We start from the raw sequence: 15403 nt of genomic DNA, 5'->3' as shown, positions 1-15403 counted from the left end.
GATCATGCATTGCTGGAATCTGTCATTGGCATCTAAGGGGTTAGAACCTAAGGTAATTAAAATGTGGGTATCATCGGCGTATGATACCGTATCAAAGCCATAGGCTTTGATTACCTTGGCCAATGGTGATAAATATATATTAAATAAGGTTTGACTCAATATTGAGGCCTGAGGGACACCTTTATCATTTTCAATAAATGCTGAAGAAAATGAACCGGTTTTAACCTTTGAACGCCTTCCAGTTAGGTAGCTCTGGATCCAGCTAAGGGCGGGACCCCCGACACCAATCCCACCCAGCCGCTCTAACAGAACGCTGTGAGAGATGGTGTCGAAGGCCGCCGACAGGTCCAATAGGATCAGGATGGCAGATTGCTTAGAGTCCAGAGCCATCCGGATGTTATCCACCACCTCCAGCAAAGCGGTCTCGGTACTGTGGAAGGCTCTGAAACCCGATTGGGAGGTGTCTAAAAGCATGTTATCCTCCAGATGTTTAGTTAGTTGTGTGTTTATTAAGGACTCCATTATTTTCCCAAAGAGTGGTAGAAGGGAGATGGGACGGTAGTTCACTGGTTGTTTCGGGTCAGCATTGTTTTTATTTTAGAATAGGTCTGACAGTGGCTTCTTTCCAAGACGCCGGAAATATAGCTTGCGATAATGATAAATTAAAAGTTGCGGTTATTTCTGTGGCCATGGCTGGAGCTATTTTTGCTAGGATCTGGGTCGATGCTGGATCATTTGGGGACCCCGACTTAGCTTTACTCAGTTTGTTGCTTACCTCTTCCTCCGAGAGGGTATAGAATTCTAATAAAGTTTTGTATGGGAATACTTGTTCTAGGGTAGGCGAGTTGGATAAACCAGTCCCTTTAGGTAGTTCTCCTTTGGGAAATGATTGCTGTATATCGTTGATTTTATCCTTAAAATAAGTGGAGAGCTTGTCGGCCCACTCTTGGGACTGAGTGATGGGTGGCTGACAGGAAGGGGGATTTGAGAACTCTTTTACTATTGAGTACAGTTCTTTGTAGGAGTTTCCCGCTTGATTAATTCTAGTTCCCAGATACGTTTTCTTTGCTACGGCTATCTGACTCATATAGTCTTTGTGTGCAATTTTATATTGTTGTTTATCTGCTGGGTTCTTTGTTTTATGCCACTGTCGCTCGGCGGACCTCGTGGTCTGTTTGACTAGTTTTAGGTCTGGTGTAAACCAAGGTGATCGCTTGTTGGGGCATTTGGTTAGCTGTTTTGGGGCTATAGAATCTAACGCCCTAGTGATTGCTATATCTAATTCTACTTCAGCCCTATTTGGGTCGGTGTTCTGCGTTAGGTGGGGGACACGAAAACATTGGAAAAGGAGTCTGAGTTAATATTGTTCCAGGGTCGACTCATTTTTGGCTTCTTTTGATGGTCGGATTTGATCACATTCACTCTGATGGTAAATTTGATTATCGCATGGTCTGACCATAGGACTGGGTAGAGTTCAGTTATATGGATTCCCTGGGAGTTAGTACATAGAAGGTCTAACGTGTGTCCGGCCGTGTGGGTGGGGCCGGTTTCTAGAAGTGTGAGGTCTAATGAGTGAATGCTATTAATTAATTCGGAGGTGTGTGGATCATTTCGCAATTCAATGTGATGATTAAAGTCTCCTATTAGCAGAAATTTTTTACAGGCTAAGACATAAGGGGCCAGAGTATCCAGTAGCTGAGCAGCAAAGTTGACTTTATTTTCCGGAGGTCTATAAACAAGCGCTCCTTTCCAGGATTCCTTATTGTTTAAGTCAAGGGAAAAAATAAGAATTTCGCCCCAAGTAGTGATATGTTTGTCGATTATACAAATTTTTATGTACGATTTATGGACTATTGCTGTTCCCCCTCCCCTCTTAGCAATCCTATCCAGTCTTAGAATGTTATACCCAGTAGGCAGGGCTATTGCTAAGTCCGGGAGTCATGTTTCTTGAAGCCAGGTCTCTGTGATAAAAAAGAGGTCTGGTGTTTCTTGGTCTAGCAGGGCCCATATTTCGAGTGAGTGTTTGCCACTGCTGATCAGCTCCAAAGTGCAATTGGTGCATCAGTAAGTTGTGAATATGGCTTGGTGTTTCCATGATTGGCTTATTTGACTTACTGATAACTCCCTAGTACAGTGCACTGTGTTCCCAGGGCCTGTAAGTCAAATGCTGCAAGTGGGCCTGCAGCACTGATTGTGCCACCCACACAAGCAGTCTTTCAAAGGGCTCTCAGATCTGCCACTGCAGTGTCTGTGCGCAGTTTGAATTGCCATGTTGACCTGGCAAGTGCACCCACCTGCCAGGCCCTAGCCTTCCCTTTTCTTACTTGTGATTCATCCCTAAGGTAGGCCCATGGTACCCCTGTGGGCAGGGTGAAGTGAAGGGCAAAGGTAGGCATGTACTGATGTGCGTAACATGTCCCGATAGTGAACCCCAGTGAATTTCGTTTTCACAATTGAAAGGCTATCCGTCCCATAGAATAGAATGGGGGTTTATTTATAACATTTTATAAATATAACTTCTCATTGGTAGGAAGGTAACGTTTAGTATACCTGAACTCAGAATATAAAGATTCATCTTTGAAGGATGATTTTTACATTCTGTGTTTTAAAATAGCACTTTTAGATAGTGGGCATTTTTATGCTCAGCTATCCTGTGTGCCTCTGCTGGATTGTGTATTGACTGGCTGGATTTGGAGTGACAGGGGCTGGGGACATGCATTCTCTGTAGACATTCACTGGTTGAGTTGTGTCCTGCCTTTCCTAGATGAGTCAGGGCTGGGCTGAATAGAACTTGGCTTAATTTAGGAGTAGGGAGAGGAGATTCCTTTCACCTGAATGGGCCTGGTATTCCTTCCGCAATGCTGTCTCCACTTCCCTCCGGGAAGCTGGACCAGAGAGGACAGAACTGGTTTTGACTGAGCACAAAGCCTCTTTGTCACAAGAGAACAAAGAAACAATTACCATAATTAGTGGGGTCCAGACCCCAGAAATGTAGAATACTTCTGGACTCAAGAGGAACCTCTGCCAAGGAGAAGAGCTGGGAAAGCCGAAGGAGAAGTACTGCCCCTTTGCTGTGTGCTATTTGGGGTTGGCCTGCGGTGGTTGTTTCTGCTAAGGAGAGGTTGCCTCCTGTTCTGAAGTCGCAGGCACACAAATACTTCAATACCAGCTCCCTTGAACTTCCTTGCTGGGAGTACTGACCTGTAAAGAGGTTGCTTTGTTGGGCCTCTGGAGGTTGTTCCTGCTGTTGGGAGCTGGAAAAGAAACAAAACCACGAGAAGCGTGACACATCTGCACCTGTTTTCGAACCATCGCCACTGTGCGGCCGAAGAAACCGACGCAGAGCCTGAATATGGCTGGAGAAATCACTTCATGCCGAATCCCGTGCACTGATCTCCAAAGTCTGAGATTACTGCACCGTCTCCAAAGCAGGCCCTGCTGTGCGGCTGCAAGAACCAACACATTGTGGTGCTGCTGCAGCGAGAACCGACACAACCATGATCCCTACGCATCACACCAGGACACCAAATGTACAAGGAAACCGGGCCGCAGTAAGAATCCAATGCATCACCGTCCTGCACAGTAAGAAATCGATGCATCATCTTCCCTTCAGTAAGGAAAAGATGCATCACCTTCCCCGAGTGGCAGAAAGGAACTGACGCATCACCTCCCCTGAAGTAAGGAACTGACGCTACACCTTTCCTGCACGTAAGGAACCGACGCATCACCTTCCCTGTGGCTGTCTGTCGGGTTTCACCACCTCACTATACCCAAAACACTGCAGGAACGAGGATGAGCCCAGTCCCCTACCCACACCCAAGTAATGCACACCGAATATACACAATGTGCTAATCACATGGGATGGGACCGTCTTGGACTGTTGGACACCACACCTGCAACTGCGCCTAGAAAGGGAGCACAATATTAGTTATAATACAGGGAACACAGAAGTGCAGAAGACCTTGCCCGTCTCTATGACCATGTATAACCCAAACACACATAAGTGACCTCCTTACCGATCCCTGGAGCAGTTGTAGTCCAGAGTGGTGTACTTCAGTTCTCAGATCTTCATTTGTTGTGGTGCCCAAAATATCCGTAACAAATGCCCCATCCCTACTCATGCTATATAAAAAACGCAGGGGGAAAAAGTCATAAAAAACTACAAAAAAAACCTGTAGAATCTGACTACACCCCTAACAGTGGCCACTTCAAGGCGGACGTACAACGCTACCGCCGCTAAACAAAACCGGGCTCGTAATTGCACCCGAAATCACACACAATGATGTGGACTACGCACAAAACATCCAGGAAGTAGCTGCCAAGAGACTACACGCAGCCGCGTGTAGTTCAAGGGGAGGCCAAAGTGAAAAGGATCAAAATAGCCGCTGCAGCAGGGAAAGAGGCAAAGTATTTCTCCGGGAAGGGAACAAAGTCTTGTCACAGAAGGAATCCCAAAACCAAACATAGGCAGCAGAAGGGAAGGAGAATGTTCGGGGAAAAGGCACACGATGCTCACGAGCCCGTGAGATCAGGAGAACCGGACCAGAAACACGCACTTGGAACAAAACCTGGATGAACTCCGACAAGGATACAAACCAAGCAATGATTGGATGACACAAGCCCACCTTTAAGCGGCTACAGGAATCAGGTAAGTCATGTGATGAAGAAAACATGGTCACAGAAAGAGGACAGGAAGGACCTACTTCCTAACACTGTCTTTGTTTATGGTTATGATGCATTGTGTTGAAAGTGTTGCAACTGTTTTTACCTTCTAAGAATCACAGGTTTATTATTGTATGTTGGATTTTTGTTGTTTTGGTCTTGTTTGTTTTAGATAAAGATTATTTATTTTTCTAGACTGGTTTTGTGTCCATTTGGAGTGTTTTCACTGTATTACTGAATGTGTGCACAAATGCTTTACATACTGCCTTTGAGATAAGCCTGTCTGCTCATGCCAAGCTACCAAGACGGTGAGAAGCGGTTATTTTAGAAGTGTATCCCCCTTACCCTGACTAGGAAGAATGGTCCCTACTTGGACAAAGGTGCAAACTATTGCCAACGAGAGACCCCATTTCTAACAATGACTCTTTTGGGAAAGCCTTCAGCTAATCTAGAAAGTCTATCAATCTATCAGCCCATCTCCCTGCTGTTGGCAAGTCCCTAGATAAGCTGGTCATTGCCCAACTATACCTGGAATGAGAATGTCTTCTCACAGTCAGGCTGCAGGCCACTTCACAGCACTGAATCGGCTTTGTTGGAAATTTCTAATAACATCAAAATCACCCTTGATAAGGGGAGAGAGTCCCCTTCATTCGTTAAGATTGTTCAGCTGCTTTTACACTGTTTCCCATCCTCTTCTTCTTCAACACATGTTTAAGTTAGGTATTTACGAACCTGCACCAAGATGGTTTCAGTCTTTTATGTTGGACGGACAACAATTGGTCAGTTTAGGAAATGTTTCTTCATGTAATAAACGTAACATTTGCTGCATCCTCCAAGGGTCTTTACTGAGCCACACCCTGTTCAATGTTTACTTGTCACCCCTCGCGGCATTGATTGAGTATTTTGGGATCAAGATAATTCCACATGGTGATGATGCCCAGTTGATTTTCTCACTTGGCTACTTCACTAATGTCTTGTGGCATCTCTCAAATCCTGCCTAACAAAATAATGCCAGTGGATGCATAACAGCAGGCTTACATTGCAACTCTAATAAAATGGAGATACTCTTTGGGATACTCTTTGGTCACAGAGACTTGTTCCAATTTCTAAGTCACTGTTTGGTAGCCTGAAGCTTTGCCTACACCACCTGATCTGGTTTCCATTGCAGAAACTTGGGTTTTAAGTTTGACAACAAGGGAAACATCCTTTACAACGAAACTTTTACAACGCACTACCATTACGACGCAACTTTTACAACGCAAACTATTACAACGCATAGCGCTTGGGGCGCTCTAGGATAGGGAATAGGTTAATATACTATCCAATAACCTTCCCTAGTGTCCACGGGGACTGGAGTTGGAATAGTAAATTAAACTATTCACTATCCAGCGCCCAAAAGCATTATGCGTTGTAATGGTATGCGTTGTAAAACTTGCGATGTAAAGGTAGTCGTTGTAAAAGTATGCGTTGTAATGTCATACAACCTGACAACAAGCACTCTTTTTGTTCCCCAGTACTGGCAGTCACTGGTTTATGTTTTTCTATCATAAAAGCTCTAAAAAGCTTCCTGGATAGTCTTCTGTTGCAGATGTGCGAGTCAATGACACATGACTTAATTACCTCGAGACTTCATTATGCTAGCAGCGTATACTTTGATCTTTTGAAAGTTGTGGTATCTTGCATTCTGTGCCATACATCCTTCCCATTTCCCTGCCTTGCTGCTCAGCCAGAATGCATGTGTTGTGAGTGGATGTCTTGGAATGCTGGTGCGTGTGATGTAATGGAATGTTTGGGATGCCTGGTGAGATGAGTGTCAGTTGGAAGTATGGGCTGAGCAGCAAGGGAGCTGCTCCTGGTGGAGCTCGTTCTAAGATGCTCACTGATTGACTTACTTGATTATTACCATCTATTTCTCCATCAATAAATCATCTTCATGTTTTCTACACCTTGGCATCTAATGGACTTATTTACATCTTAACAAACGTCTTGAAAAAATACGTTTAGGTCACCTCAATCGTTGCAGCACATCTGGGTCGTGAATCACTTCAGCTCTGCTCTATATCACCTCATCTGAAACAGGTGCAGTGTCTACCAATTTTAAAACATATTCAGTTTCAGGCTTTGGTCTCGGCTCTGAGAGCCTTTAACTGTTCTGGACCTTCCTACCATTCTCCGTACACTCCATGCAGACGTCTAAGGTCAAACAAGTCACTATTACTTAAAGTTCAAAACAACAAAGAAAGGAAAGAAGGAATTTTTCCATCCTAGTAGCTAAAGCATGGAATAAACTTCTTCCTGCCATTTTATTCATCAAGTTAGAGTACCAATTTATAAAGACCTGGTTGTTCACACCTGTGTCATTTTTTTGGCCCCAATATGCCAAAAATTATCTACTTAGTGCTAGGACACCCTTAGGAGCAGCTGTCCGAGTATTCAAAAACAGATCATTCAATCTGATGCAGGAGAATGGTTTTTTACAGGTGCCAGGAGGCAAAACATTGCTTCTTTAAAGAGTTGAAAGTACCAGAGCCTGCATGACTGTTCTAAAGACTGCTTCAATTTGAAAGGCTTAACTCTGTGGAGTACTTTCAGTTGGTGCCAGGAAGTCTTTGCCTTGAGCACTGTGTGAGCACTGAAACTGAGGTTGGTGTCATTCTAGGTTCCCAGTTATCTAATTATGTGAGCAAGGAGAAAATTCACCATATTTGAACTAAGAGAGCACGCCTTGTGATTTCTGTTTTTGAACTTACGGACACAGATTATATCTTGACTTGGTGTACTTTCAGGTAGAAATTGAGCTTTCAGGCAGGGATTAATGAAAATCAGTCCTTTATGAAACTGATATTGTTGGTAAATGACACTGTCAGATGTATGTATGTGTCATCTAACTGCTGGACATCAGACATTGTGGTTGGATTAGTTAGGTAGAAGTAGGTGTCTAGATGAATTCCATTAGCTCATCTCATGTAAACAGTTACCACCGAAACACACACATGCACACACACACACACACACACACACATGGACACAGCACAAGATTGATGTTGAGCTGCCCCCTCACTGAGTTTGAGGCCAGTATCCCTCGTGGGGACCGCATACCTGTAACCCCTGTGCAAGCATAGGCTTGTTGGCATTCCCCAACTAAGTGCATTGGGCTATCGATTGCACCAACCACTGCACACATTTTGTACAAAGGACTCTGGCCTCCTCGCACTCTGTGCCCAGCACGATCTGACTTTGTGAAACTGCTAGAGGTCCCCTCGTGAATCCTTTGCCTTCGGCCTGTGAGTCCATTTGAAGGACAACACTGCTTTTCTTGAGCTCACCTGGTTGCTTCAGGCCTGCCCTGACTCCCCTTGCTCTGGTGAGTCATATGGTCCATGCTGGGCTAGACCGTATTCTTCCTTGACCTTCTACGTGGGTTGCCGCTGCCAAGGCTTGTTGGTGCTCCCGCTGGATACCAACGCCTCAGCACTCGACATCCTTTGTGGGACAGCTCATATCTAGCTCCTGGTCATCCTTGACATCTCCTGGTCTCTGCAGCTGTAGAGGCAAGGCCTCCTTCACACCTGAAGAACCCAACATCAGTGGGCATCCGTCTACCGAGCCCCTGGTCACTTCTGAGTTGCCCAGACTCTGGCGTCTCTGCTTTCAGGTTTGTTCCATCAAGAATCCACCTGTGGGTCCCACTGAACACTTTTCTTCTTTCCAGCAGTGGCATTTTTTTTGAAGACTCGCTTTGAGAACGATGGTGGTTTCCAATGCCACTGCAGCCCTATGCACAAGGCTTCCCTGGGATAGGTAACTCTGGTACTTCAGTATCCATGGGTGGGGTGGCTTTCCATCTAAGTTCCAAAGGGCTCCTTCGTAATCCACTGGAAAGGGTCCTTAAACTGTAAAACTACAAAAGCGACTCTCCCACTGAATAGTACGTAGCACGCTGTTGTGTTCTTACACTGCACCTATCCTCTGTGGGGTCCCTACTTACTCACCTTGGGTGGTTCCTTGGGGGAACAGCGATTCTACATCCGCTAGACACTGTCTTGACTCGAATTGTGTTTCATATACCACTATTTTAGTATACGGTTTGGTCTCTCCTGGCAGCCCACTGTGTATTAGTGCTACTTACGCTTGTTTCTGTGCTACAGTATTGTGTGCTTTGTGTTTATCTGCATGTAGCAGATACTGTGAAATATTTAAGGTGTGTTATAATAATACATATGTATTCTTATAACTACTTTATATTTCTCCTTTCATTTAACCAATACAATAAGATTACATCCTGGTAACAGAAGCTGCTTAACATTTCTTCAAGACTAAGCCTGAAGGCTGCTCTCCACAACTACCACTTGGATAGCTTTCCAAGGTTATCTTTGACCTCCTAAATCACCACAAGTGTTGTGTGGACTGGTGCAAGGTGCCCACTATAATTAGTGGACATCATATACCAGGCCAACTTCGATAATATTGCCATAATATAAAGTGTTGAGGTCCACAACATATGTCGTAATTTAGTGGAGCATATGGATTCCTCATAAGTGCTAATTTGTGTCCATCGTCCCCAGCATGCAGCCTTTATTCAATATGTGCCCATCTCTTCTGAAAAGGCAATGAGGAGGCATAAGCATTATATAAAGCTATTATACAACAAAAATGCTATATGAATTATACTCAACCAGATTACATCCTAAAGTCACAGTTGGACATTTGCATATTTAACAAAGCTTACATCCCTTATGTATCTGAGCTCTTAGTACATTATGCTAGAACTCCATATCATTTAGTTGTCCATCAAGTTCTTGACCATGTACCAACTTACTCATGTTGTCTGAAAATAGCATTTGCTGTGACCATTCTCCGGCCTGCATCACATTTTTCTGATCTCACAGATGAGCCTAAGCCTCCTTGTATGTTTCTTAATAATATAATTCTAAGGTTTGATCTTTTGACTGCTTTATGATTGTCAATGGCACAATGTAATAGCTACTCCTTGACCCATGACTTGACCTTCCCAAAGTGAGGGTAATTCTTTTCTGTAGCCAAAGTGTCCTGAATAACTATTAAAAAGCATGGAAGAAGTAGATGTTCACCTAGAAGTCCCAAACAACAGAAAAAACAGCTGACACAAGGATGAAGACTGTAGACTAGAGTAGAGTGAGAGATTGCGTTGTTGTACATGAAGGTGTGAGCCCTTCTCAAGCAACAGCCACGATTCTTGTCAAGGTAACCCACAAAAGTCACTAAATGAACTTATACTTAACCCTCTGGTAGCTTGGCAAAAAACTGTAGGGTTAAACTTAGAGGCAATGAGTAAAGGAGTTTATGCTGCACGTAAACAGTAAAGTAAATACACAACACAAGAAAAATCCCATACAAATTTAAATAGTGTAAATGTTATTAAATTACTTGAGACTATAATGACAAAAATATAATCGGTAAAACTAGAGTTTTACAGTTTTTAAATTTTAAAGTGAAAACAAGCACCTAAAAGATCAAAGCACCAACTATGGACATCTAATCATGCGAGACCAAGGCAAACCCAAAAGTTATGGCGAACCGCAATGGAGAGCAGTTCTATTTTACTAGGTGGATTAGGCCCAGTCTCTGCTTTTCTTCGGACTCTGAAGATTCCTAACTGGGACAAAGCTTCAAGCTGTAGCCAAGCAGGACTTGCTTAAAATGTCATATGCAATTGCAGATATGGGACCGATTTTTACGGGCTACTTTAAGTAGATTGCACAATACTTGATTCAGGCCCACTAGTAGCAATTACTTTACTATCCCTGTGTATATAGTATACCACTTTACTACGGACTTATAAGTAAAGGAATTATGCCAATCAGATGTATGCTGATTTTACCAGGTTTTAGGAAGTGAGAACAAGTACTTTAGCACTGGTTAGCAGTGTAAGTGTGCACAGAGTCTTAAGGACAACAAAAACAAATTCAGAAAAATAGGAGGGGTGAAACAAAATTTTGGGGAGAAACCACTCTCAGGCTGAGAGGTCTAACAGTGAGAGACTTTTTATTAGAGAAACAGGAAAGCCATGGTGGCAGAACCAGATGGGAACAAGGCCAGAACAGTTGAAGTCTACACAACTGAAGAATATAGTAAAAATCCATGGACAAAAATAGAAATGACTAGAAGACAACGAACCCTCCAAAAAATACTGTGATTGTGTTGCACGGTCATGCAGATGTAGAATCCATGGGGATTATAAAGTAATTGAAGAGAAATTAGAGAAAACCAGATCTAGAAATAACACACTGGTAGTGAGGAGTCTATCTTGAATTGGAAAAACTACTGTAGACAATAATAAGGAAGTAGCCTTCTTGGAAAGGGATGGTAGATCTGAGGTGAAACAAGGACTAGATTTGCCTAGCTAAGAATATGTAGGAGGAATAACTAGAGGGACCTGCCCAGCTAGGCTGAACTGAATGGAGGGACTGAAAGAGAAAGTGCTGAAAGAAAGTGCTCTCAGGAGGCCAGCTATTCACCAAAAAACCCTTGTTTTGCTGCAGCAACCCAACATTGCCCTGTGAGGAATTTAGAGTCCAGTGAGTGCACTGTTGCTGCTGTGCTCATATGCCACAATGCAGACAATACCCTAGGGGGTTCCCAGGAGGCTCTCTCATTTACTCACTAAAACCACTTCAACTACGCAGTCCACAAGACTGGAGGTGTCACAAAAAAAGAAACATGTCAGGTCGAGGAGTGCAAAACCTGACAATATTGCATTTCCTGGGGTTGTCAGAACTGCTTCTCAAATTGCACTTAAATTATTATACAATTAAAAAATAAGTGAGTTAATTGTTCCCCAATTTTTTTTAGGATGCCAATTTGGAACAAAGAGCATGACAGATTAAGGCCATAATTATGACTAAGGTGGTCTGGTGGACTTCCTCAGCCACGGTGGTGGTGCGGGCACAGACACAACGGTGGTCCGACCAACCTATTACAAGTTGAGCAATCGGACTACTATGGGACTGCTGCAACCCCCTTGTCGGTGTTGAATTGGTCTTGAGGCCCATATATGCTTGGCGGTGCCGCTGTGGCACCGCTAAGAATATTATGCCTCAGGGCCATGAGGTGCCCGCAGGGGGGCACATCTGGTGCCTCCCTGAGTGCATATACCCCAGTTTCTGCATGGCATGAGCTTTATTTTCCAAGCCGTGAAGCAACAGTCCTTGGCGTTCCCATTGCAGTGCCTTTTTTATAGGTACCACCATGGCAAAGCCAAAGGACCGCCCGCCAGAACATGAGAGTACTCATAATCTGGCGGGTGGCTTTTGGTCTTGTTTGACTGGTGTGGCGGCCTACTCCAGGACTGCCAAACCGGTAATCAGGCCCTAAGTATCCAAACATATGCTCTCACTGTAAAGTTTGCAAGAGTGCTATAACACTTTTACTTTACAGCAATGAACATCACTGTCTACTTACTTTGTGCTTAATGTATATGCTGTTTTCTCTTTTACAATAAAAAAAAAAAAGATAGGGCAAGAAATCCACAGGTGAAGGTATATTATGTAATGCTATGCTGTCCTGTGTTATGTTATATTATTATATGTTTCTAGTTTAGCAATTGTAATGAGATAATTATATAGGTAACAGCAACAATATTCTTTTTGTTAATTCTTTTAGATTATTACTCTAAGGGACTATATTCCCAAAATTATTGGATCCTCTGCATTCAGTCAGTATGTTGGTGACTATCATGGATATAATCATACTGTGAACCCCACCGTGTCAAATGTTTTTTCAACAGCAGCATTTCGCTTCGGTCATGCAACAATTCCACCAATAATAAAGAGATTAGATCCTGAATTTCAAGAGCACCAGATTTTCCGTACCCTTCCTCTACATGAAACTTTCTTTAGCCCCTGGAGACTTATCAAAGAAGGTAACATTGCTATATCATTCTTAAGTAAGCAGGTGTCCTTACTAAATGATAAATATTTATTCACTGTGATGAACAATAAAAACTTTTCAGACGTATTACTTAATAATTCATATAATTATCGTAAGAAGATGTTCTGGCAAAATACTTAAGTAAGTACATAATGAAGAAAATAAAATGAACTATGGGACTTATTTACATGCCCCATCAACATAGGTAAGTCCCTTTTTGTGACGTTCCTGTGGAGATAGGTGCTTTGCCTATTTACAAGGCAGCGTTAAGCCACTTAACATGGCTTAACACCGCCTTGTATATAAGGCACTCTGCCACCAGGAAAAATCTGGTCTTAACATGGTGAAACGAGCAGCAATGCTTTATTTCTCTTTGTTTTTACTGTTTCTATGTGTGCTGCATTGTGCAGCACCCATAGAAACAGCAAATTGTGCAAGAAGAAAGACCATCCTGCAAATAAACAATAATTTAAAAAAGGGCGAGATTTGCAACTTCTGTGTGTGCTGCACATATGCAGCACACAGAGTTAAATTTCGCCATTCTGGATTGTTTATGTGCAGAAAGGGACATTTTCCTGCACATAAACAATCATTAAAAAAAGTATGATTTGCAACTTCTATGTGTGCTGCACACATGCACCACACATAGGAGTTGCCAATTGCCATTCTGGATTGTTTATGTGCAGGAAGAGAAAGGACATTTTCTTACATCAGTGGAAAGTGGAAGTAGTTTTGTTAAAGATTGAGAAAGAAGCCTGAGAGAGGTGCATAGGAAGCATGCTTTACAGGAAACTGAATAGCAGGGTCACCATCATGTTTAAAGTTTCTAGTCCGACCCACCATGAGATATGCTTTGGTGAACATGCTGTCTATTGGGCCTTCATTTTTTAAATCATTTTAGGTTGATTCCGTGATATAGAATCCAATAGGTCGTTACAAAACCAAATGCCTAAATATTTGATATACTTGGATTGCTATTGGGCATTTGAGTGATGGCACGGAATATTTAAGGGTTAGACTTCAGTTTTATCTTTGTTTCGGGAGTAGGCGAAGAACCTAGATAACTAATTAATAATATTTACAATGGCGAGAATATGGATGTCCAGGTCTTCTGTAAAAATTTGAATATCACCTGCACGGGCAGCCATTCTGAAAACTGAGTCTCCATATTTTAGGCCTACAAGTTCAATATACTTGTTTAGCATTACCAGCAGTGGAACAATGGCTAGAAGTAATAAGAGAGGGGAAGGCGGGCAGCTTTAACGGATGCCTTGTTGTTAGGCAAAAGGAGCAGTCAAAGCTCCATTGATTTTAATTCTAGTCGATTGGTCAACATACTGGGACATGCCCATTTTAATATAAGGGTTGCCTAGACCATGTCTATTAAGGCAGCCTTTTGGTACAGCCAGGAAAACCCATTGCTTTGTCTGCAGTTGCAGGTAATGAGGAAGAGATGTTTTTCCAATGATGTTGCAGAACATGTGAAGGTTATCAGATGCTAGTCTGCCCTTGATAAAACCTAATTGGGTAGCGTTGGCTAGTTTGGTGAGCAGTGGTTCAATCCAATATGACTAGAATTAAAGCATACATTTTGGTCTCCATACCTATTAGCAAAATAAATCTAAAATTGTTAGGCTTTTCCCTTTTTAAATAGCGAAAAATGGGGCCTCAAATGACATACCAGACACTTCCACAGAAGAGGCGAAGTGGTTCAAGACAAATTCCAAGGGGTCCATAATTGTGGAGGCAAAAGTTTTAAAAAAATGAATGCATAGACCGCCTGGACCTGGGGCTTTACAAGATGGAATGAGCTCAATTACATTCAGAATTTCATCCCTTTCAATAGGCCAAATTGCGTTAAGAATTTCCGTTGCAGAAATGGCTTTCATTGGGAGACTTTAGAGACATTTTAGGCATACCTCTTTGGGTGTGGTTATAGAAGGAGTGTATAGTTGAGCATTTTCTAGAAAAGTTTGAGAATATCATCCATTTTTGTTCTAACTTCACTGGCTATCTTTAATGTTTAATATTAAGGAGGAGTTTCTGGGCGTGAACCCATAAGTGTGAGTGTTTACTAAAGAATGCATTGTACTCGTATCTGAGCTGTTTTAGTGCAGCCATGCCTCTAGAGTATCTCTAGAGGCTTTCTTTAGCTTTTACATCAGCTTCTAGCCTATCTAAAGAGGATCTGATGTCTTTGTTTTTCTGTGGTTTATCACCTGGCCTCTGAAGAAACACTTCAGTGTGTCCCATAAAGTAACAGATGAAGAAACAGAAGAACTATTCTCTTGAATGAACAATGCTGATTCCTTTTGTAGATCTTGCACATTTGAATCTTGCTCAAGAATCTCTGTGTTCATATGCAATGTATCGCCTTTATTTTGAGTGAGAAGAATGTGAAGGGAGAGAGAGATGACGGCGTGATCAGAAATTGTGGAAACGAGGAAAAGGTGTTGTATAGGACAGAGGAGTCAACCAATAAGGAGTTCTTTCATGAAAAACCGTTATGTGGAGGGTAAAAAAATGAAGTCGTTACCAGTAGGATTGTGGAGCCTCCTTACATCGGCATGGCACATATCGGCAAGCCATAGGTTGTGCTTCGACATTGCATTGCTCTATTTGCTTTAGGGACTCTCTATTTGAAGAAATAGATTCTATCTAAGGTAATTTCTATCAGGAGATTGAATTACCCACCAAAGATAACACGGGATTTATGGGGTAAATGTGCTAGTTTAGCCAGTGTAGACCAGAATTATGGGTTTTCAACATTAGGAGCATAATGTTTATTGCATAGAGTTCTGTATCACTTAATCACTGCCTTGAAGCTGTGTAA

The 15403-nt window shown here is 42.6% G+C and overlaps 1 protein-coding gene across 1 annotated transcript in view; it reads left to right on the top strand.

Moving 5' to 3' along the window:
• The window catches only part of TPO (thyroid peroxidase), a 1097706-nt gene that overhangs the window by 621996 nt on the left and 460307 nt on the right, over positions 1–15403 (top strand). Inside the window, exon 9 of the mRNA XM_078646792.1 lies at positions 12304–12562. Within this exon, the coding sequence (XP_078502918.1) occupies positions 12304–12562 (259 nt within the window). The remainder of the gene's footprint in view (positions 1–12303; positions 12563–15403) is intronic.

Source organism: Lissotriton helveticus, chromosome 6 (assembly GCF_964261635.1).
Source record: "Lissotriton helveticus chromosome 6, aLisHel1.1, whole genome shotgun sequence".
Taxonomy (NCBI): domain Eukaryota; kingdom Metazoa; phylum Chordata; class Amphibia; order Caudata; family Salamandridae; genus Lissotriton; species Lissotriton helveticus.
Note: the sequence above shows the minus strand (reverse complement) of the source record. Positions and strands in the feature narration are given on the sequence as shown.